General features: G+C 41.2%; 1 protein-coding gene across 1 annotated transcript in view; it reads right to left on the bottom strand.

Annotated features, from left to right (window-relative positions):
- XYLT1 (xylosyltransferase I) overlaps nucleotides 1-25448 on the bottom strand; it is a gene marked incomplete at its 5' end in the record, with an annotated part of 61397 nt that overhangs the window by 24422 nt on the left and 11527 nt on the right. Inside the window, one exon of the mRNA XM_010188844.1 lies at nucleotides 11828-11908. Coding sequence (XP_010187146.1) covers nucleotides 11828-11908 — 81 coding nt within the window. The remainder of the gene's footprint in view (nucleotides 1-11827; nucleotides 11909-25448) is intronic.

A 25448-nucleotide genomic window follows, 5' to 3' on the forward strand; every position in this document is an offset into this window, starting at 1 on the left:
AACTATTTGAGACCGACATAAGAAAAAAAAAAAGTTGGAAAATCAATCTATGTTTGAAAACACTCTGGACTGGATGCCCACCATGTTTTGAGAATGTCTGAACCAGGTTTCTATTTGTTATTCTGTTTTCAGAATTATTTCCCAGAAAGGGAAGCAGGGCAGCCATGAATTAGCACATGCCTTTGTGAGTGGGGCTGAGCGCTGTTAAGAACGGTGAGTCGCTGTGTTGAACACATCCCACATGTTCTGAGCAATAAAAAACACCGGCTAACCAGACTGTTGTAGGAACTAACATCTTGATGGATGCAGGCTAACGAGAGCCATGGCACCTACAGTGAAGAGAACACTGTAGACCTGTGCTTCCTTCCTCAACAACACAGAGCTACACCAGGGTTCTTCGAAATCTTCCAGGAATAGGAAGCCAAGGAGACATTTTAGTGGTCAAACATGTGCAACCGAAGTAAGGGAAAAGAAATAAAAGTTAAGAAACACCACCAAAGCCTTCTGAAGGCCCGCGTCTGGAAACACGAGTGTTAACCCTGTGGGCTAACTCCCCGGTTAAAGCTTTGTTCTACACCAAAGAACTGCAACACAATTATGAAATGGTGCATATTAATTTTCAAAAGGACCGTAAATGACTTCAGGGTCTATGTCCTACTGATAGCTATGTCTCTTCTCACAGCATGAGAAGAGCAGCTCCTCTGTTAACACAACAGTGCAGAAAATGCGTAGATGAGAGTGGAGAAATTTTTCTTTCCATGAACAAGTTTCTAATTTCATGTTCCATTATGAAGGATAATAGAAAAGTCTTGCAATTTTAATGCAGTGCTCTGGAATGTAATCTTCAAATTCAATATTTATGCAGTTATCTCCAAATCAAATATTAATGTGCCTGAAAGTTTGGTCATTTATTTATTTCCCTCAAAACTAAATGCTCATTTGAGTTAATTATTTTAAGAAAATAATAGAATTTTATCGACCATATTTAAATAGGAACATAAAGTTCTTTTCCATGAAATAATTTCTTTCAACTGCTATCTCTACCAATTTATCAACCTTTATTCTAGCTTTCAAATAGAAGTTTATTTGACTGCAATAGAAATCCCCAAACAAAAAAAATCAAAACCAACCACCTCACCATTTCAAAACCCCCTCTACGTACAAGCCCCTCAGCCTGTATTAGATGATAGCTTACAGTCAACTAATAGCAGAAAGCTCAGTTATACAACTTCAGCCTTACGGTCTGAAAATGGCAACAGAAGAGTATGGTGACACTCAAGAAGGTCCCAGCAAATCTGGGCTCACAGCTTCATATTTTCCAAAACAGTTGACAGGCTCTTTTTTTGTGTATGTACACAGTTCTGTGACTTTTTTGAGCTAATAGCTTGGACAAGTGAATCTCAGCATATAGAGTGAAATAAGACAATTCCTGGGAGCACGACTGTCTTTACAACAAATCTCAGTCCTGAAATGCTATACAACAAGGTTATTAGAAGAAAATTAAAATGTACTTTCCAACCATTCATCCTCCAGAAAGGCAGTGTAGCCCAACTGAAGAGCAGCAACGCCTTTGGAGACCTGCAAAGAGATCACCCTTTTGCTAATGCTTCTTGAAACCTTGCTAAAACACCATATCAGGTTATAAATACCAGTAACAACAAAAAAGGAAGCAAGCATTTCTCAGAAGGCTCACCCTTTCTGGGCCTGCTTCACACACAGTCATTACACCTAAACAGAACAACACATTAGCATAGCCAACAAATTCCTTTAATTTATGAAGCAATAACTTATACAAGGGGCTTTGGAGATCCAGCTCTCCACTGGGCAACTGCTTGCTATCTGTTTCTGTTCCTTGGGAGTCCTGGGGACCAAGTACAGTTCAGACCTAGAAGCTGAATGCTCCTGCCTGAGGAGGCAGGGGGTCACCCCAGCATACCCAGGCTGTGCTGCTGGAACATGGAAAGCTGAACTGCAAGCCAAGTGGGTGGGAAAAGGTAGATGAGGCTTTTGGTTTTCTTTAACTCCAGACTCTGTTTGAGGATGACTGATGCTCCTAACTACTCCAGCACTAGCAATTTTGGCACTCAGGGAGGCATATTACTGTAAGCATATTGGATACTGCCTGAGGGAAAGGGAAAGGTGCTATTTGTATGCCACACAGGCCTTTTCAAGAGATCAAATCCCTCAAACACTACAAACAGTTCATAAAAATTCTTGACTAGCCATCCAACAACGCTTGCGGCAGCCGTCTCTGAAAAGAAAGATAAGAAGATGGACGGCAAAAGCATGACCCTACTGACTTGTTTCTAGTCTAATGTTGTGTTTCATCAGTTTCTGGTTATGCTCAATGTAATACCAAAATAATGCATTTTATGAAGGCATGCTAAGCTTCAGTAAGTAACGAAATGCAAAAAACAGCAATTTTTCCCTCAAGTCTTTTTCTCTTGGCTTTCACAGGACACCTAGCAGATAACTCCCAGATTAAAGTAGTAAAAATGCATTAGTAATAGCGTTTCATTAATCTCAGACAATGTGGAAAAAATAAAGTGCTTCCTGGCACCCTCAACTTCAGGAAGACCGGCACACCTCTGACAACTGCAAATATACTTGCCGGGACAATGACATACCATTGCACCAAGGTATGATTAGCCACATACAATGGGGACTGCCATCAGATGAAGACACTTGACCTTTCTCCTGATCCAAGACAAACAACAAGAGGAAAATAATGATGATAGGAAGAGTCAAATAGGAGATAATGAAAATAAAATAAGAATAGGGTTAAGAAAAAGCATGCCATTTGATGCTGTTTTATAGAATATTCCATTCAAGGCATTTTAGGCTTACCCTTAATCAATTTTAACTCTTCCTAAAGAGCACTGAATTTTGAAGAGCCTGGATTACACTTCCAAGCAAGCCGCAAGTATAGCATAATATGAATGCATCTTGCCAGCTGAGCTCAGCAATCAGGCAGCTACATGCACAAAAGGTGCCGTTTACACCCTGACTATGCGTGGATGCAGCCTCAGGGTTTCCATGGTTCTGGATGGTTATTTTTATACTTTGTTTGAAAATACTGGCTGCAGCACGTGGTGTCACACCGAGTGCAGACAGTTAACTGTCCAGACAGCTTGTGAGTGCAATCCAGCTTAGGGAACTCCTCTCAGTTTGTAGTGTATTAAATATTTACAAATGTATTGCAGATAAGACTCTAGAATTGTATAACACATAAATCACTTGTAAGATATTTAGCACATACTACTACAACACAAATAAGAACACATAGCTCTTCTTATGAGATGTTTTAACTATTAATAAATACTGTTGCATGAGCACTTAATATCAGCAAAAATATCACAATCAAACATCACCATTTTGGACTGTTTTCTCCAAGCGACACTGCATACCACAGCAGCTCTGAGAGATCCCTCCTCCTGAATGCTCACACTCATGCAGTATTTAAGACAGAATTCACTGTTTCTGTTTTCCAAAATCTGTGAACGAATAAAACTTTCTTAAGCATCAGAGACAACCAGATTGCTAAGTGTTACATATCGGTAACTCTACCACTAAAAGGTTTCCGTCTGGAAAGAATGTATTTTTAGGGTGAAAAGGTTTCTTCCTAAATGTTTCCTGTTTCTGACATCTTGCCTAGAAAACCTCCTATTGACATTTCCTTGTTAACCAGGTGCACCTGCCAGAACTTCATCTTCATTACTCACTATACAAGAATAAGAACTAAGAAAAAAAGTTAAAAATACATCAGCAAAAAATTCACCACAAGTCAAAAGTCAACGTCAAAGCAAGGATCTGCAGAGCTTTGAGCTCCACTAGCACCATGTCCATGTTCTCCTTAATACATGTGGACAAAATCTGCACATTGCTTTGTCTCCATTTGCTCCTCTTTTAACTCTCTTCAGACAAAAAATTGAAGAAGTCAGCCAATTTTGGTAGGAAGAGTCAAGTAAATATTTTCACGCATGAGAGGCTCTTGCCAGCAGTGTTTGCACAGCCACCTTGGAAACACTGAAGTCAATCAGTTGGGAAACATAAAACAGTAACTTGCAATTCAGGTGACCAGGTAGAAATCACAGAACAGTAATTTGACAATCTTCAGTGTAACAGTTGCTACAAGTAATTTGTGAGCAATCTCTAGACTACAATATATCTCCATAAACCAGCCACTGAAAAATTCTTTGTAATAAGCAAGTTCATAGAACTCAAATCTGCACAGAGCACTTTCATTCCCTGCCTGCTGCAGGCCAGAAATCCTGACCTCCATTGAGCATGTGATGAATTTCCAGTTGACTGTGACACAACCCTGACTTCACCCCATTCCCATGAGTAACACTATTCTATGAAGTATTTAAAAAATCTGAAATAATTAACAATTGGCTATTTAAGCACATCTATGCTGTACCAGATAAACATCTGTTTTTTTTAAAGATATGATCTTGCCGTATGTTTTCCAAGACCCCTTTTTGCCATGCCAAAAGCCTTCGGTGCCAATCCCCCACTCCCAAAATGGAGTTTAAGCTTCAAAAGGGGAACAATTTCAAAAAGAAATAGCACTACTTAGTCTGTCAAGATGAGGAAGATTTCCTCCCACTATGACAGGCAGCTTGCAGAAAGCACAAAACACACAATTCCCGCAGTTTCAAAAGGCTATGAAAAAACTCCCAGTATAGATAAAAATGATGCAAGAAAAGAGAGGGAGAAATAAAAATTGTAACCTATTTGCCAATGTGTTTAAACTGCAGTATCCTGAATGCAACTGCTATGAGGTCAAAAACAGAATTCTTCTTATCTTTTCTTAATTCCCTCACTCTGAGGAAAACATTAGAAACCCAATACTACCCTAACAAGCCCCTAAGCTTTAATGCCAATGCACAAACAAACATCAACAATATCATGAAGAATTTGCGATAGTGAAACTTGTCTTATTTCACGTGCAAATGCCAAACCCATAAGTAAGTACACAAACTGAAAGGCTTTTAGTAGCTTTGTCCACTATGCTAAATGTTCAGACGTTAACAAGAAACATAGGGAAATCTTACTTGTAAAATATGATTAGTGTTCGTTATGTATATCTTTATATGCCTTATAACAGAGAAGAGCACTCATGGAGCAGCAGGGCATGACGGGTACGTGAACAGTTTTAAGCAGTTTTATGCTCAGTGTGCAAGTGAATCCGGGGCAGACAACTGGTTTGCTGCCACAAATGTTGGACAACATAAGGTGCAGATAATTCACAGTATAGCAAAAATGGTACAGTACTTTAACTGGCTCTTTCAAGTTACAAGTCTGCCTTGAAATATTATGTTAAATGTGGCCCTTCTTGATCAATGGCACCAAGTGTCCATGGCATTTAGGGTATTCCACATGAGATGCTGTGGAAAGCTAATTAATATGCACATTTTACCTGGTTACTATGCCATCTCTATATGGACATATTTAGATTTTTTTAAGGTTTATAATAGGTGCCTCATACTCTACAAAATTTGTTTCTGCTTCGTTCATATATGATTTTCTCAGTATATCCATTTAATTCTTTAGTCATATAACATCTTTGCACTATGTTTAGAAGAATTTCCTCATGATTCCTTCTCCTCAACCACCTTTTCCTAAGTGTTAACTCCACTGGTTTAGAAAAAGCTTACTTTCCATCTTCTGGAAATATCTTTCAGAGGAAGCCTTAAAAAGCCTTAATGTCTCTCAAAACTTTAACGTTGCAGGTCAGGGAGCAAACTCTTCAGGCCAAAAATAAAATAAGAAAATCCTCTAAAATGGTTTTCAATTGTAGGAAACTTGCAGGGTCTATTTTTGCAGTAATGACTCTACTAGGAATTGCCTTGTTTTGACAACAGTTCCATACAGTCCCGCGTGAGACACAGCTTGAGAGGGACTTCCAAAGACTTTCCTGTGGATTGCTTTCCACCACTCTTCACTTATGAGATCTACTAAGAAACACCGGACAAAAGTGTAATGGCTTCCTTTCCTCATCAGGGAGGCCGCAACTCAAGCAATTTTGTTTCTTTTTATATAAAATAAGTAAAACAGGGAGAAACTGCAAATGACAGAGTGCAGAGACATAACAAATCTTCACCACAGACTCAATTATATGAAACCTGACATTTTGCCATCTGTTTGTCTCCAATAAATGTATTCTCTAGAAGATTTCTTGTCCCCTCACCTCTTCTTCTTCCCAACACCCACACAACCTAGCAGTCTGCGATCTGGGAATGCTGCTGGCCCCGAGCAGCTGAGCTTGAAGCCATCTCATGTACGTGATGCTGCTGTTGGAGCAGCTATGGCACACGCTACTGCTTCTGCCACGGCCAGCGCATCACAGCTGCTATGGCGTCTGCAGGCAATGCAAAGGGACACACCATGCAGAGGACACCCTGGTGTCCACCACAGCAGCATCTCGCCAGGTGTTTCTACATTTCACAATCTGCATACGAGACACTTGAAGAAAGAAAAGGAAATGAGGATTCAAACTTTCCAAGTGAGTGAGGGCAAGTAAAAGTCACCTCTATACAGATTTTTCAAGCTACCAAATCAGGCTACCTGACCTATGGGTAAAACAGGGCAAACAATATCTGTCCAACTTAAAATGATGTTTCCTGTCACAATTATTTTATAATGTGTCACAGGATCTTGGATGAAAGGACACAAATGTTACTATTTATACCACTGAAAATGAAGCGTGCAGCTCAATATTCTCAAATAGCAATCAGATTTCTGATTACCAGTACCTCAATTTTCACCTCCTTCCCAATTCCTGCCCTGCCCCATAAATTACGGCTACTTCGAACCTTCTCAACTAGTGCACCTTCCTGAACTGGTGAAAGATTTTCCTTGTGTACCTTATCAAAATGCATCCTCTTTTGTTCCGTGGCAAGGCATATGGCTGTTTTTACTGCATCTTCCTATCATCTTCAACCTATTTTAATTTTTCCTTGCATTGACGACTTCGTGTTGTGTCGTGGTTTAAGCCCAGTGGGCAACTGAGCACCACAAGGCCCGCTCGCTCACTTCTCTCCCATTGCAGTGGGATGAGAAGAAAATAGAACAAAGAGTCTGTAGGTCAAAACAAAGGACAAAGAGGGTTCACTCACCACTTACGGTCACAGGCAAAAGGCAAACCCATCTTGGGGAGAAAAAAAAAAACCCAAACAGGGCTTGGGTTGTGCCCCTCTTGAATCATTGGCAGAAGCACTGATTGGCTTGAGTCAGGGTGGAGGAGGCCTAAATTGGAGCCAGGTGAGCTTCTAGCAGCTTCTTACAGGGCTATCTCCATAGCCCTCCCTGCTACCGATACCCCTCACAGAAATCCAATACCCATTGTTTTCCAAAACCAAGCAGAAATAAAGCCCTACAAGGAGGCAAATTGTGAAGCCAAAGCAGTAAAGGCTTTATGGCTTCCCTAACGCTTAGCATAAAGCAGTAAGGAACATGCGAAAGTTGGCTGTACTGTCCAAAATTTTTAAATGCAGTCTCTTTTACATAAAAGACGTATGTTGCTGTGACTGAAAAGTCACTACAAGTTCACAAGCAACTGTTGGGCTGAAGTACATACAGGCAAAAAATAGATCTTCACTGTCTGTGTGCTTCAGAATATTGAAGCACTTAAAAAAAATTAACAAAAAAGTATAGCTGAGGGAAATTTGAGCCAAATGAACCACCAAATACCTCACATAAGCAGCAAGGTAAGCGCTGCTGGGAGCTAAGCGGTTAAACTATTCCAACAGCAAGCATACTATATAAATTTTTTTCCTAGTATTTGGGCACTTACTGGACAATTCATGAGTGCAGCAATACACAGTAGCATTTACTGTCTGATCCATTTTCTAACCAACAGCCAAACTACCATCAACCCAGTGTACAGAACGTCAACGAATAACATACACCACAGTGTAAAAACGGCATGTCTGAAAGGCTGATGAAACAGATATGCATCTCCAGAACTGGGCTGAAAGGTGGAGATTTTGGGAACCTGCCCCAGCCCTTCGGGAGTTAAGGTCTCTCCAGCCTCTGAGAACTGGGATGGGCTTGCGATGCTCCTTACTAAAAGCCCTACCGTTCAGCAGCACTAAAAGTATCCAGAAGTCAGAAAGCAGACAGCACAACTGTGAAGAACAGTATTGATGAGGAGAACAAAACAACGCAAGAATAGAACCCAGATATATAACAAACTTTAATGGACTTTTTCTCTAGCTCTTTGTATTGTGCCTATGAGCTCCAGATTTCTCTAAGATGTAACAGCATCCAGCCTTCACAGCATGTTTACAGTGCCTCCCACAGGACTACTATGGCGAGATTTCTGTAAAAAAACCCTTTTTCCTGCCTGTCGTCGAAGATGTCACATTTGACTGTCTTTATGCTTTACAATACACCAGCCAGGTGCTGCTCTTGCGAAACACCCAAATCTTCCAGGTGTTCCGAACTGTAATAGCTTACACAACTACTGGGTTATTCTTTTGCTTTTAACAGTCTAAGACACTGAAAAGAGGAGAAAATGTAAGTGTTGCCCACTAAGTACTACAAAACAATTTCAGCCACTGTATGCAATTTCGTTAAATACAACCAGCTCTCTAAGGAAATGCTTCTCCAGCTGAGCAAAGGAGCTATTTTCACGTCCGTTCCCCTTTCTGAAGCTACTAGAGGAAAATAAGAGCGATGCACTTTTAAATGACTTTGGCATAACTAAAAGAAAACTTCACTCTATAAGAAGCCTGGTTTCTCTCCTTATTTGGCAGTAAGACATGTCCCAGTTGTGAACGTGGCTTGAATACAAAGCACATTGTAATTGAGCTGTATAAGCATTTCAGTTTTAAGATGGCACTTCCAATCTTTCTCTCCGTTGCATGATCCAAAGACTATAATGACTTAAAATTCAGAGTTTCCAGTTGTTTACAAAGCAGACTTAGTTGAAAAGCTTATTGTTTAGGAGCCATTATTCACCCACAAGTTAAAATAAAAAGTAGCTGAAAGGGTTATACATCTCAGAGGTATTTAAATGCTGAGCTCCTGTATTATTAGTTCACATGTTTTGAGAAAAAACACCTTGGAACAGCCAAATTATTATTTTACATGAGGTGGCAGTCAGTCTAGTCCTGTGTTCTCTCTCTTATCATGGCTTCAACTAGCCATTTTAAATAAAAAACCCTGTTCCAGTCTGTTTTGAGATAGGATGCCCCAAGGGAGTTTTCTCCTATTGCCCAATAACTTGGGAGACTGGCTTGTGCCCTAAATCTTTTCCAAAAGATGCTTTTTTTTCTTTCCTTTTTTTTTTTTGTAAATTTTATTTTTTCTTGCCAACCCTTGAGGCTGATGCTTTCTCTTCTACACCTTACTAAGCTCTTGGCCATACCATTCTCCCCATGGGGTATTTCTTTTCCACAGGCATGTGACAAGGCAAAGCAAACAGCAAAATTTAAAAATTAACTGGAAAAATTAATAGAAAAAAATAATCATCCCTTACTCTTAAATGAGCAACTCACTACATTTGGCTGTGGAAATTCCCCAAGCAAAGGTCACAGGAGGGTAGAAGGATATTGCAAGGAAAGACCACTACCTGCCTCTTCTTCTGCTCCTCTGGGGACATTGGCTGTAGGCAGCAGGATGTGGGATGGCAGCCCAGATGGGTCTTCTCACCTGCTCGTGCTTATACAAGGTATTTCAGCCCAGAGGATCTAATCATTCTAACTACAGCAATAAACCTCACTGGCATGACCACAGCTTATGCATCCTGGGCATAAAACGAAAGTCAATTGGAAACTGTGTGTCAAATGGGCAGGGCAGATGGTACATTTACCAGCTTAGACAAGACTGAGTTACTGAAACACTAAAACTGAAAGATCAGGCTAGAGATCTTCACATTAGATACAATTTCTCTCTCAGCAGGTGGATGTAGAGCTGGAAATCCACCCACGGTACAAACAGAGGGATAACTGCTTTTTGATCAGCTTTTGACACAATGGAACAAATCCTTACCAAACGCCAATGTTACTCAGAGGCTGCTGCAGCTGCTGCCTTGAGTCCTGTCCCTACACTTATCTGGGCTATGCAGGAGCAGGGAAGCAACTGTATCTCCCTGATAGAAATTTTGGGGAGCAGCCAAGGGGCGATGTGAAAGGATCCATTCATGCAGTGGTCAGCAGTGGGAGTGCTTATGGGACTCATGGACTGCACAACTGCAGCAGACAGGGACAGCAAATCTGCACTCGTGTCCCACATTATGTTCCCTGGTGCACAGAGAATTTATGGTAGAAATCCAAGAGAAAAAATAAAACATGGTGACATGTTGTAATAGGCTAAAAGGTATTTAATTGTTTATACAGTCAAAGAGAACTACTGAACTAATAAATGGGTTGTTATTCCTGTGAGGGTAGGACAAGTGGCACGTTAACTCATTTTATCATCAAATTAATACCAGATTAGTGTGTTTAATTGATCTAAATTGTTCTAACCCACTTGAGGTTGGCATGTTTGAACCAGCTTGATGCAGGCATGTCATAATTCATTTTTTATTTTCCTTAGCCAGCTCAGGGAATTTTAAAAGAATCAGGTGCACCAGAGGATCAAAAAGGCCTAAGAGACCAACTGCTTTTCCCTGGCCATTTCCCTCTCCTTTTCTCCCTCAACTCTGCTGTCAATTACTACCGCCAGCTAGAGCTGAGCCTGCCAATCACTCTGACACCGCATTTCCCAAACCAGAGTCTCTCCTGTGAAAACTGTTGACTCAGATTTAAATATTATTCCTCACAGTATTATTTTTTACTACCTGTTATAGAATTTCTGCATGCACAAAATGAAAGCTCGTGAGGACTTCATTTAAACTGGAACATGACAGAACTGATAAATCAAGAGCAAAAGCAGCCAAGAAGAGAGAGTTGTGCATTATTCTACACATCCACTGTGCAACTCGGTGTGTCACATTCTCTATGTACACTATCTAAGCCCAGCCTGACAGTACACTTGACATTTTACAGAAAAAAGAGATGACCTGGTGACCCAGGCAGACCAAAACAACATTTTTAGGTACAAAGCAACAGGGACTCAGCATACGGAGTTGCTGGAACTGTTGCAAGACTGCTGTGATGGTACAAAACCAGCGATAAAGAGGACAAGAAAAAGTATCAATAAAGAGGACAAGAGGACCACTGCAATCAGATGGGAAAGGTCTTTCATCTGCAGAGGTTGTTTAAAGCTTTGGAAACACGGTGGTTGGTCACTGCTGCTCCCTCAAAGCACAAAGCTGTAAGCATTACTGCTGTGCTGTGGGAAATGCAGCACATCCTCTTCTCCCTGAGAGTGGATGAAGAGGGACACCGATCCAAGGACTTCAAATCCGTAGCAATCATGGTAACTCTCCAGCCACCACCCTCACCTTTGCTAGCAACTGCAGGCTGGCACAGGCTCCCATACCTTGCAGTGATGCTCTGCTTGCACAAGGCTTTCCTGCAGATCCTGGCAGGTCTTGGTCACCAAGTGTGGCTGGGACTGACTGGGGCAGGGAAGTGTTGTTGTGGGGGGCAATTACTGTTTGCTCCCAAAAGACCGATCTGTGCCAGGCCCCAAGGAGGGAGCAAGCTTCAGTCTGCTTAAGGTCTTCCTCCCCACAAAGGCATCTTTGCAAACTGACTCTGGGGAAGAGCCATTCTGGACCAGCAAACAACTGTCCTCAGGAGAGGGTTTCCTCCCCATTTGCTTCTCTTTCCTGGAATGGTGATTTCTTCACTTAGATAATGGTGGAAAACTGTCACTACGCAAAAACTCTCAGTGCCATGGTTAAAATAAGCTGAGGAAAGGGCCAGCTTACCGTGCGTTGTCCCTCCCATGCGATTTCAAGAAGTTCATATCACGATATCTGGACAGGAAAGCTACTAGCTGGTCATTTGTTCTGCAAGAAAAAGAACAAAAGATGCACAAATTACACTGCAGAAATGACTATGTTTAGAGTAATTTATATACTTATTGTTCTCATTGAGGACCATCTGCAGACACTTCGAAGGATGTAGTTGCTGAAACAACTTCCATCCTGCTGCTAAACTTCATTGCCTCCCTCTCCTCAGGAAAGCGTACTTGGGAAGAAGCACAGCTTTATTACATTTTAACAAATTTCATATCAACTCTTGGCAGATGTTTTAGGCATTGTAACAGAATATGCATTAAGCAATACTGCTCAACACTTTTTAAGTCTGAAAATCCAGCTGTGAGACGACTGTGTTGATACCCCCCCTTTTACATGCCTTGCTAGATCCTTCCTAGGGAATTTGGTTAAGTATCTATTGGTATTTTATTTGTTTTCATCCTTGCAATAGAGAAGAGGCCAAGATTGGAATGCATAAAGCAAGAGAATTTGGATGTCAAAATTTCAGTATAATTAATAGGAACAAAGGAATTTAGAAGGTTAATTCCAATTAGTATGACTGGCAATCTGACACAAGTATTTTCAAAATTTCAGCAGACACGTCCAAGAATGTATCTATGCTTGACAGCTTTTGGGGTCTGTTATTTCTTTAACAGTGGAGCTAAAACATTCTCTATTTGTCTAGGTCAGAATATTTAGGAAAACTGAATAAATCATACTAGAAAAATCTTAAATCTTCTGACTTGCATTCAAAGCAACAACATTATAGATACAAGACCGTTTAAGCAGTGGTCTGTAATGGAGTGGATGGCAGAAAAACTAAAGATAAAATAGTTGTCAATAGTACTGTATCGTGAAAACATTTCATTATTATAAACCACAAAACCCAAAGTTAAACCAGAGCCCTGTACAAAATGCGTTTAACTTCTGAGGTCAGGCTGCAACAACTTTGAAATGTTATCAGTCTAGTAAATTATCTTCGTATCTCATAAACCCAATTCTTCTGCCATCACAGGCAGCATTTCATTATTGAACTGACGAATAACGAACAAGTTAACCATTGATTTTATCTGGACCAAATGAAGTATCTGCCTATCAACCAGCCTGAATGCCCAGGCTGCAGGAGCCTCAGACCCTCCTCCTACGCTCACTCATGTGAGCTGTAATACCTCCCAGGGTCAGCTCTGCATCTCAATTTGGCAACCTCAGAAAACTGCTTTCTGTATAGTAAGCTGTGCAGATTTTCACATTTGCTGCTCCAGTGATTCTCCATCTTACTGGGATGAATAGGCATTTAGTGAATTTACTTAGCAATGCTTCCACATGAAATGGTTTCAATGGCTGACATCTTCGGGTGAGTTTCTAGGCAAAAGCTGGCACGCAAAGATGATCTTTAGAAATATAACCAAGTTTGGAAGTGCTTGAGCTTTAATTTTCTTACAGGATAAAAATCAAATCAACTGAAGTAACAATCCACACCACTCAATAAATCATCATCATTGATGATGATTGCTCACCAACCTTTATCTCGCTATTCAGCAGTGCTCTACCAAGTTTATTTGGACTCAGGGCTGTCATACTAATTTTTCAGTGCTTCTCACTTTTTATGTAATGCTTATAAATACCTACATGATTTTTAGATCTCACAATAATTAATAATTGACATTTTCCAACTTCTTGAAAACATTGGTGGCATCTTAATCCTACTTTCAATTTTTTATTTTTGTTTAAGGACTTACACAGTTTTGTTCTTTGTCAATTAAGTATGCCTCTTTCATGTGTTCACAACATGGAAATAAAACATCACATTTCCATTTGGTAAAACTTCCTAGTTATTTGACATTTAGATTTATGTGGTCAACCAATTCTGTGCTCAGCATGGGAGCACACTGAATTTCTATTAAGCTTTCATTCAAAGTGCTTCTTCTGGCCCCAGTCACGAGGATGCTGCACACCACCTCCAATTATTTCACCACATGACATTAAAAAGAAAATCAAACGTACTGAGCACACCATAGCTGCTAACGCAGTTGGCTAAAATCCCCCTCACCTTTCAGAAAACTTTGCCTTCATTTCCTAAATGACTCTGGCACAGATTGCTACCACACTTCTTTGTGTATGGTGGCAGCAGAGTCTCTGCACCACCACAGTGCCTCTGGTGCCAGTTATTTACAATGCCTCTGGCACTCCTTCTGAGAAATACTAAAGACACGGGGCCATTTTTTCCCTAAGTAAGGCAATGGAAAACTGAGATTTTCAGCTGAAGACATCACTGGGAGCAACATCAGCTCCACACTGCCAAATTAAATTCTGCTATAGCTCCATAAATTTCAGGGATAATTCACTAAGCATAAATCTGGCACAAAACGTTTTACAAATGACCACGGTATAACAGAAAGTAACAAGTGCAACATATTTCTAGTATTTGCTACCTAAGGAAAAAAATACAAGGTCATGGGGATAAGGAGAGTAGTTTATGCTACTGACTAAAACACACTAATATCTTCATTACATTCCTACTGGTTTCCCTAGTGTGTAACACAGAACAAATACAGATTGAGAAAAAAGCCTTTCCATAGTTGGTGCATGAGGCTGGAGCTGACGGATGCATCCACACAGCTCCCACTTTTATTTCCTTTTCTCATTAAATTCACTGGGAGGGTGAGGCACCAGAAAGAAGGATTAGTCAGCTAGTAACCTGTGAGTTAGCAGGAAGGGAGCACGAGTAGAGAGCCCGAGAGAAAATGTGCAGTTTTCAGGAATGCAGCATGCAGAGAAATGGGAACCTAATCCTGCAGTGAACTCAGTGTGGAGAAAGCTCATGCATGTAGGAGGGCTTCCATGAGAAGATGACAAGTGAAGACAACTGATGGGGAAACAAAGCTTTTTCTACTTCACTGATGTAGATTTGGTGTTAAAGCAAGGGCAAGTCTGCCAGCTGGGCAGAGGGGTCCATCTTATCTGTTAAGATAATCTCAGTAACATCCTGCTGCTCCCCTCCTGCAGCAAGGGTGGACAGAGGTAGCAGGGGCTGTGCCTGCCTGCTGAGACACCACACGGCAAAACTCAGCCAAGCCTCCCGCAGGGTTGGGCTCAGAGGATGGGAGCACTTGGCCAGGCAGGTGGGGGGGGGCCCTCTGGAGGCTGTAAAAGCAGCTCCAGGGCTGCCGGTGACCCAATCCTCAGCGCTGCTCAACCTGAGGATGCAGCTGAGATTCTGAGTTGGGGCTCAGCCTGAGGATCAAGATTAGAGGTCTAAGAAAGAGAATGATGAGTCCTGCAGCAAGAAGGGAATTCAAAAGATATTGCCAAAGCAAAGCAAGGCAAGGTCTGCTACTTGTGTTTTCTCACAAACAGCTCCTGGCTGGCGTTGAGGTGTCCCAGGGCACAAGCAGACTAACCAGGCACTCAGTAAGCACATATATATGCTGAGCATTGCAATAATTTCAGAATACATCGTATACACTGGGGACTGAAATGGAAAAGTGGGAAGAGAAACACTGACTTTGTTTGCATTGTCTGAACATGCTGGCAGGTCTGGCCAGGAAGTGGTGTAAGTGTGCACAACCACAGTCGAACGCTGTGCAGGACAAAAGGCAGTGCTGGGCTTGCTGGTTTTAAGTAAATCTTCCAAGTCCTGGTGACTAATCCAAGCAAAGAACAGATATCCCCTCAGTTTACAGCTGTGAAAACAGATTCTAAGAAAGTCTTTGGTGAATCTGAGAAAAGGAAAACAAGCGATTGTTACTTTTGGAAGTTAGGGCTAATATAAATGTCCTTGATTCAGTAAAGTACTTTAATGTATCGACAGCTTGAAGGATGTAAGGAATAGCAGTCACTTCAATGGGACTATTCATAACTTATACAATTGCATAACAATTTATCTAAGTCAGATCAAAAGTTCAGAAACCTCTGCCAGCATACAGGTACAGAAACAAGATAGCTTGATGCTGTGTAGGAATCAAATGAAGAAGCAAAGAGCAACCGCTCTGTTGGATTCTGGGGTTGGACTCTGCCATTTTGGTGTTGCCTGGGCTGCCCCCTGTGTGGCGAGAGCCCATTGCCCCTCTCCAGGGAGGGTATTTCAGACACACTCGTGTTGATCTGCTTGTCCCAGTGCAGATCCTAGGGCTTTCTCCCCACAGCCTGGACTGGGAACCAGGGTGTTACCTGGGCACAGAGCAGGTCACAGCTTCAGAGACAGGTAAGACCCTGCTGATTAACACAGGGGGTAGTGACAGAAAGAAAAGGTTCCTGGGGACCACAGATTGCTGCAACCCAAAAAGCCACTGACTTAACTGAAACTCAGCCCAAACTCCAGAGCCCACCTACACTGATGTGATGGCACAGGCAGCACTGCCAAAAGTCTACTTTGGTTTATTTTCTGCTTCAGTGGGGAAGGTTGCTGGTAGGATGGTTTGTTTCAAATGAACTCACCAGTGAGGTCTTCAAAAAATCTCCTCATTTCAGGTAAATCTCTCATCTGGGTTTATAAACTATTTCATTTATCAAGGACCAGCGGGCAATCTTGTTTCAGACTTCATGAAAGTGTCAGGGGCTACACTGCATCTGCATAAAAGTACACATCATCTCTCAGTCTCCCAGTCACTTAATTTCTGATCTATCAGAAAGGTAAGGCTAAATAAATGTTTTAGATGTTATGTGTATCTACAGTGTTTCTGCTTGGAAAGCAACTCTCGTATTGGGAGAATTCTTTTGTTACTGGCTCAGATTTTGAGACAAAATCTAATGAAATTTGTTGAAATCTCTCACAGAATCACAGAATCGCTCGGTTGGAAAAGACCTCTGAGATCATCACGTCCAACCGTTCCTGTCTACCCCCTAAACCATATCCCTAAGTACCTCATCTACCTGCTCTTTAAATACATCCAGGGATGGTGACTCCACCACCTCCCTGGGCAGCCTGTTCCAGCTTCTGACAACCCTCTCCTGTGGTCTTGCTGAGCTTTAGACTTCTACAGGCAACTTCATTCTCTTCTGTCCTGCTACACTAGCAGTGCCCAGGAAGAGATGGCTTTTACTGCACCGGCTCTTGCCAGGTCATTCTCAGCACTTCATTCCCCAGAATACCCACATTGTCCCAACTTAAAAATATGTCATGAACTCATCCTCAATTACATGCACAAGCATGGGCTAGGAACAGCTGCTAAGCTGAACTCAGATTAAAGTCCATTTTTAATCATTATTCCAGGCATTATTTTCTTCTCTTTTCCTGCATGCCTGCTCTTACATGCAAGCAACAGCACGGAGAAGAGGACTCTGCTACCCTTTCCAGGCAGCTGTAACTCACTTGTAAATTAGTGTTGGAATATGAGAAGCTAGAGCAAGACAATTAAAATGTGACTTTAAAACTGCTTAAAACAGACCTGCTCAGTCCTGGTTCCACACTCCTCCAGGAGCAAAGGGCAAAGTCTGCTGGCACAACTGTATCTTGGCCTCTTTACCGTTTCTCTCCCCAAGCACTAATCTGATTTGAATGTGATTCCTGCCTTTAGTGCTTCTGTCACTCTTATAATCTTGATGTGTAGAAGCGTTTTTTTCCTCATGCATTTTCTAATCTGACAGGTAATAAGAATATTACTGCACTCTTTATTGCTACATACATGGGACAAAAGGAACTTTTTGTTACCCTGCCTACTGACAAACTCCCAGCAAAAGAAATTAAGTGTGCCTAGGTTGTGATAATTCACAGTACTGGTCACAGTAAGTAATTGCTATGTTAACCACACAACATTACTGAGACGACAGGCAACAGCAGGATAGGAGCTTCTACAAGCTGTCAGACTAGTTTCCAGCAAATCATCCCATCACAATTAGGTAAGTGTATAACAGTGGTTAGCTGCAGTGACCAGCAATCACCGAACCTGGGAGTTCTTGCAACAGAGCACACAACAGCACCTACGGCATTGCTGAAAACACTTCTGCAGCCACAGCTCTGAGATTTTTTGCATATTTTGCAAAGGCAAAGGCTGTGTTCCCTAGAAGAAGAACACCGAAAAAGCTGCACTGCAGTGACCATGGTGATGCTGTGCCGTGACACCAGCACCTTAATTCAGGCAGAGGGTCTCATCAGACACTGACATGCGCATCTTCACGCTGGGCTGTACACTTGCTTTCAGTGCAATTCAAACAGCACAGGTTACTACAAAACAACATACTCACTGGTGAGGAGACGGCACACTGAAAATGGCTAAAATTATTAATCATTATTAATTTAGCACTACCTAAAGGCAGGCCTGCTAGCTGCTGCGCAAGACCCTATAGCTACAGTAACAAGGGATGCGAGCACAGTGGTGAACAGTGCGGTGTCAGCAAACACAGTGGTAGCTCTGCTGTGGTGTCGGGTGCTGAAGAGGTGGGAAAGTATCATGAAAGCAGCTGAACAGACAAAAAACCAGAGTAACATAAAGGGGAAAGCATTTGGGAGAGCAGGGCAAAGAGGCTAATGTGGTTTGAAGCAGCAATGAAGGGCTTCCGAAGCAACGATGATGAAAGCAAATATACAGCCAGAAAAGGTAATTCAAAACTGCTACAAGTTCTCCCAGTGCCCAAAGCTTTGGTATTTTGACCCATACCCACCTGATTCCTCTCCACAGTTTTGTTATCCAGGATCCCTGTGACTGTGTGAACGTAAAACCCTACAGAGTCCAGATGAGCAGCAACTCTGACAGCTCTTTGCCGAGAAACCATTTCTAGAAGGTCCTTAGAGAAGAAAAATACTTCTGAGAACAAAACTGGAACTCTGGGGCAAACTCACCTACTCAGAGTTCTGCATGATATTACTCCATGGTTAAACATGCAGACGTGCACACAAGAGCCTGGAAGTGGAAGAGCTGAGTGCCTCTGATTTTGTTACTTTCTTTTCAATAAATTCTAGTAATTATGATTAAGCTCATTGATTTCAATAAATGATTAATTTAATACTCCTTAACACATTATTGTAAAGTATTAGGATGTGCCATTGCTGCCAAGACCCCTGTGGCAGAAGAGCTGCTTCTCTGACTCTCCCTAGCCTGGGGCTATCCCACACCCTGTGCCTTGCCCCGCTGCCCTCTCAGTGTAGCAGTGCAGGTGCTCAGGGCTTCTGCAGCTGCCAGCACCCTCACAGCACAGCAGAGGTGGGGAGGAAGCAGAGCAATCCAGGGAATGTGGTGAAGAAGTATTGCTAATTCCCACCCACGCCTGTAGAGCATCCAGTACCCCCTGAAAGCTTTGCTCCCGCATCTGCTGGGGACAGAGCAGCACTTGTCAGTGAAGCTGGGAGGGATTTTCCTGCTCCAGTAAGGGACCCTGATCCATACTGGCCCTTCCACCATACCAGCTAGCACACGTGTGAGGTTGAGTGCATGGGTAACCTAACAAAAGAATACAGCAGTGGAAGATTCAGCAGAAAAAAACAAAAGCCTGCAAGACCTCTTCCTGAGGGTAATGCTTACAGCAAGATAATTGATCACACAAATGCAGTACAATATAGAAAAAAGAGCCTCTCAATGCAAGGTTCAGCTTTTGGACCCTGGATATGCAGCCTGACCCTCTCACTGGTGCTCCTTACTCCCTCTCTCCCCCCAAAGGTAATTTAGTGCAAGAGGAGGCTCAGAGGAGCCTGAACCTGGCTGTAGCAAGAAAAAAATACTCTGCAATCTAAAAATGCAAAGAAAGGGGAAGACTATATTTAGTCCTTGATATCTATCACAGAACAAATATTAGCATGGAAGGCATTTCTCCGAGAAGCCAATTCCCATAAGAGCAGTATTTCATAAAACGTACCATAAAAATGAGAACAACAGATATGATTTCAGAGGCCAACTGCATGTGGAAGGCTCTAGGTGACTGTTAACACCTATGCTTTTACAACAGTGTTGTCCTGAATGGTTTGTTTTGTCTTTCAAGTCAGGTTTAACAGAAGAACAAGATAATGGAAAACTATTGCCTTAGCAGCTCAGCTTGCTTGAGTACTTGTGAGAGTACATAAATGCTTGGGTACAAAGGAGATCTACTGAGATAAAAAGAAGATGCTCCATCGTCTGCTTCCTGAGACACTCCACAACCTATTTTCTGCAAATGGAAGGCTTCAGATGGCATTCACAAAATAAATAAGCCCACTGCTGACAAGCAGCAGCACATGCTTAAACGAAAATCCTAAAGAGACTGTATAAGAGAATTCCACCAAGGATTAATGAACAAATGTGATTAAAGCTATCTACAGCTCTGGACTGTAGCCAAAACGCTGCCAGCAGTATTTGATATGTGCTTAAAACGTTTGCTATGTGCACAGGCGTTGATGCAAAGCCTCTATAGAGAGTTTCTTCATCTAATTAGAGATATTGGTTTAGCAAACTTTGGAGTTTATAAAAAACCTCAACGTCTCATTATTTTTTAAAAATAGAATATTCATTTGTTTGGAATGTTTTCCAGCTATATCCCATGAAACCCTGAAATACCTTTGGGTAATGAAAAACTCCAGCCCTGTATCAGCTAATAAACCATACAGCTTTTATGATAATAAAAGACTCACCACATGCACTCATTAAAACTTTTTAACTTGTTGGTTTTTACTTTCTTTAGCTATTTGCTAGGCATAAAGTAATCTGCTCAATTTCCAATTCTTTTATAGAGCAATTTCAACACAAGCATTTAAGTTATTCAGGTTCTTATCAAACACACTATACTATGTCATCTATGTCTCTGGTCTGGTAAAGCACTTAACAGCATGTGCTTAACTGTAGCACACTTGCAGCTCTTCTGAAACGATTTGACTTTCACACTATATTCTCAAAAATTACTTTATGGGTAAGGGTCTAGATGTCCATGTGTTAGAAAGCAGCATGTGCAACGTTTGCACGCAAGATTAAGAGCTGAGAGCGGTCCTTTAACTAATCTGAGATCTTTTAGGCCTACACATATGCTTATTTAGGAGAATTTTCCAGTGAGGTCAATCCAGTTGTACCTCAGTTTGTCCATCCCTATCAGAGATACACCACACATCTCACTGATAGTTTGAGATTTAACTCATCAGTATTTACAAAACATCTTAAAACAATCCCCTCAGTCCCAGGAGTGCCTCTGAACTGATCTTAGGATCTCACTTGTCTGTGACAATGACATTTTCTGAGCATCCCTACTGCTGCAATAAAAAGCAAAGAAATAAGAAAAACACTATTCTGTAACATTATGTCATATGCAGATCTTTTTTTTCCTCCAGTTTTAAAGCAACCTATGTATTTTACAGTAAAATTATTAAATGCATTATTTAAAGTCCTTTTCCTTTCATAAAACTAATGTTATGCAATCACTAAGCCTAGATTATACGTTTTGCTTGTCAACAATGAAAGCATGAAAAAACTAACAGAACCTTCCGAAGCTCCTTCAAATTGTGTAACTGCACAGAATGTGGTACACATGAAAATAATCAAAGAAAATCACCTACATGCAGCACAAATTATTCCCTAAATAACTTGGTGTTGATGCATTCAACTCAAGAGGCATTTTGCTAGAAAGGAAGGAAATGTTTCAGCCTGACTTGTTAAACAATTTTCTATTTATTTCTCTGTGTAAGTTTATGAATGATCAGCACATCACCACTGGTATCTTTTTTTTTTTCCATCTTGCCAGCCCAGAGCTTGAGTGCCTGACGGAGAGCCTTTGCTGAAGAGGCCTATAATTGCCTGTTTCCAACAAATATTTTTAAGTAAAGGCAGAGACTGGTGTCTAACTTAGATAAGGGCTAGAAAACTTACTAAAGGTATATATTCTAGTAAAGTAAAATGCTTTTCCCACTACATTCACAATAGATGTCAGTTTAGTTGAACTACATGTATGGAAGAGGGCTCATTTTTAACAGTACTAACAAAAACTCTTTATCAATACCTTGCTGGTATTCCCATTATTAATATTTGGAAATTAAAATAATGTATATTGGTGAAGAAAAAATACAGCAATGTGGAGTTTAGACACTTCAAATTATAGCCTGATCCAAAACGTTTAGCATTTTTGAATAAGTAATCTAAAGTTTTGACGCCTGCTCAGCATTATCTCAGCTCCAAGCATGATTTGGCTCCCCTAAACTAAGGTACCAATCTTGAGTAAGCAGATTTCCTTTTGGCATTCGTGCATTTCATGTTCACAAGCAGAAGTTTCTGTTCGTAGGCATAACAGAAAAAAAAGTTGTGAAAGCTATTTAAGAGGGAGAGTTGCCATGTTCGCCTGCTCCCCACTTCAGTCTCTGTCTGCCTGGAGCACAAGCAATTTGTCTAGCCATATTTTAGTCTGTTTATCTTGGTTATAGCACATTTATAGTTTGTTTCCAGACTTTTTTGGCTTTTGATCCCACCAACACCAATCTGCAAACTAAAGAAAATACTCTAACATACAACCTTCTGCTTTAAGTCTTCTGCTCTGGTAGAGTCTGTGGTTAAATATTATCACCCCTCCTGTGGTTAACAGCCACCTAAGGGATAAGCCACGTATGTGGCTTGAGTTTCTCTTGCCTTTGCATGCGGGATGCAACTTCCTCCAGCAGTGGAGTGGGAGGTGTCTGACTCTGGTCCAAGGGGGGGCTACAGAGGGGCACAGCTGCCACTCTGCAGCCGGGCCAGGACCCTCGGCTGTAACACCACAGCTGAGCCCAGCTCTGCTCTCCCCCGAGCAGCACAATCAGTTACTTGTTCTTGCCCATATTTACTCTCCATGCCACATGGCAGACTTTCAGAAGGTAAGCCAGCAGCAGTCATTGCTCTGGTTCAAAATGAATTCCTCCCAGATTACTGATACAAAGGGAGGAGAAGCATCAGCGCAAGCAGGGGCAGGTGAGCTCGCACATATGCAAGGAACTTCACGGGAAACTTGTCACAGGCAGTGGGATAGGTCCAGTATCAGCTGACACTAACACTTCAGTCAGCAACTTTCCAAGGTAGCAGTGGTTAGGATAAGTGGAAAGAACTGTGATTTTCATGATAAAACTGCACCGGTGAGGTGGATGACATCAATGAGTCCAAGTCTGAACATTTTTAACCTTTTTCTATTAAGACTTTGTTAAGTGATTGAATGCAGAGTGTGAGGCTAATGAACACATGCTATCTGCTGAAAATTCAGCACAAAAAGACTACTTTAATATTATAGTGTCAAAGGTCTATCATATTTTACATTTCCATCTATAAGGAAGTTGAGTGTTGACGTTAAAGGTGATTTTGATAGACAGCAAGCAGGAAGCAGCAATGTACCTGAAGACATTAGCTACGCAGCTTTAAGCCACGTAGCTATTTGCATTGAGATGCATGTTTAAAGAGGATTCATACCCAGAATGTCTAAACTTAATGATGTTATTTACTTAATTTTAACCCCACAAGGAATAAAACTCCAATGTCTTGGGTATTATTTTCTCTCTGTACAGTACATTCCCATTTAACAACTTTATGATAGTGAGAGTTTTTTCCCCACCAGAAGAAATGACTTGTAGAATGACAGAAACATTGGTAAACACACTTTCTCCCCATTCTTCTACCTGGTGCATGTTGGAAGAAAGCAGTACACAAATTAACTATTATTTTGTTCCCTAAAATACTAAAATTCTTAGTTCCCTTCATAGGAAGACAAGTTCCCTCTTGCAATTCCTTTAACCAATGAAAAAATACTTTTTCTCTATCCTTTTTCCAGCTGATAAAGCCCTATGCAAAAGACTGCATTTCATTTTGTTTTCACATCTGTAACGCTCCAAAAATCAGTGCAGTGCACTCAGTTTACACCAGACCATAAAGCTGTCTCTGTGTTCTTGGAATGGGCTATTTGAAATTGTAACAGAAGCTCTGTGGTGTTTCCCAGTTTAGAGGCTAGATGGATGAGGCTGTGAAGGTATGACAAAAATTATCACCATCTTCCTATCACTCTGAGAACCGCTCTGTTTTTCCTTGCTTATGTGTTTCATAGTAGGTAATTCTCCATAGGAAATGTTCCTGAGCAACCATTTTTTCCCATAAGGCTCATTCATTCATGTGTCAGACTGGCAGAAAATGTAATTGCTACCAGCTAATACACGACTTCTAACAGCTGCTGAAATGTATTTGCCAAGTTAACTCACTTTTCACAAAGTTGCCTTTACCTGATATTACAATAACAAGCCATTACATTCCTAATCAACCGCACCAACGCTGAGATCAATATAGAAAACTGCCACATCTAAGAAGCTACCACACAAACTTTTGATGGGCCGAAACAAAAGCCATCGTCCTGTCCATACTAGGATGTAATTTGTAAGGATGCAGCACTACAAGGAGTTAAGACAGACATGACTATCCTATCTCACAAAAAGAACTGAGCCCACTTAATATATTTGTTGAAAAGTATCTAACAAAATTAAAGAAATACTTGCCTAACCAACTGTTAATACCCAAGGATATTTAATTATTAAAACTAAACATGATAGATTTTTAGGCTTATCAAAGCACTGGGATTTTATTTAGTACAGAACGATGATGCCTGCTTTGCATTTTTTCAGTGTCTGTCTGCCGTTGCATATTCATGTAGAACCTCATCTGCCTACACAATACATCCCATTTTGATGAAAACAATAATCTCTGATTAAATACGCAAGTGGAGTGAGCTTCAGAAATGAACAAGTCCATTACTCAAATTAGTGAGACTTTGGTTAAAAGAAAAAAATCTAGATATTGGGCTGAATGGGTCTTTTTGTTTGTTTATACCGTGTATATTTTACATGGCATATTTTATATTTAGCAACTTTTTTCACCATCTCTAAAATTAAATTACCAAGAATTTTGTGTAAAAGAGGAAAACTAAAAATAAATATGAGCATAGTTTTAAAGTAAACGTTCACTTCGTCTAATTTATACATTCCTGCATCCATCTGAAATGTTACTTGTCCAAGTCAATAAGAAAAACTATTTGCTCATTAGGTTGAGTCATTATAATAAAAATGCTCACTTTCGTTCATCAAAGTGTGAAGAAAGAGACCTGTAGAATGTTTTATGTGAAGTAAACCCAGTCACAAGCAGTATTAACAATGCTGCCTTCTTCACCCTGCTTACCATTGCAGAGCTTTGCCTGCAGATCAGAGTCTGTCAGTCTGGGGGTGGGATCCTGCTGTCCTGGAGACCCTCCAGCATCAGTGAAGAAACACAGCCGTGTGCATGGCACTCCCCTCCTCAGACATCTCACCTGGGGTAGGATCCTCATCATCACATGCAGAACGATAATGTGAGGGTGACACGTGTACAGGCATCAGCCTAGGCCAGGCTATGTGCCACGGATGGCTCTACCCAGCAGATCCACCTCAGACTTGAAGTCCATCATTACGAGCTGCATGTTTCTCAATCAGCTGTGACAGTCTTGCAACTTAAGACTTGTAAGAAATCTTTGCTCTTCTGGATAAAGAAGGTGCCACTTTTCCAGCTTAAATGTTAAGTCTTGGTCATTTCTCAGTTTCTAAAACGTAACTTTCTCTTGCTCTGACTGTGTGGTCCCCGTGGGCCATGTTCACCCTGCTGGCCCACCCTCACCCGCTTGTCATATCAGGAAATGAGAGCCACTCAGTCAT

This window comes from Mesitornis unicolor, unplaced genomic scaffold (genome assembly GCF_000695765.1).
Source record: "Mesitornis unicolor isolate BGI_N332 unplaced genomic scaffold, ASM69576v1 scaffold28207, whole genome shotgun sequence".
Lineage (NCBI taxonomy): Eukaryota > Metazoa > Chordata > Aves > Mesitornithiformes > Mesitornithidae > Mesitornis > Mesitornis unicolor.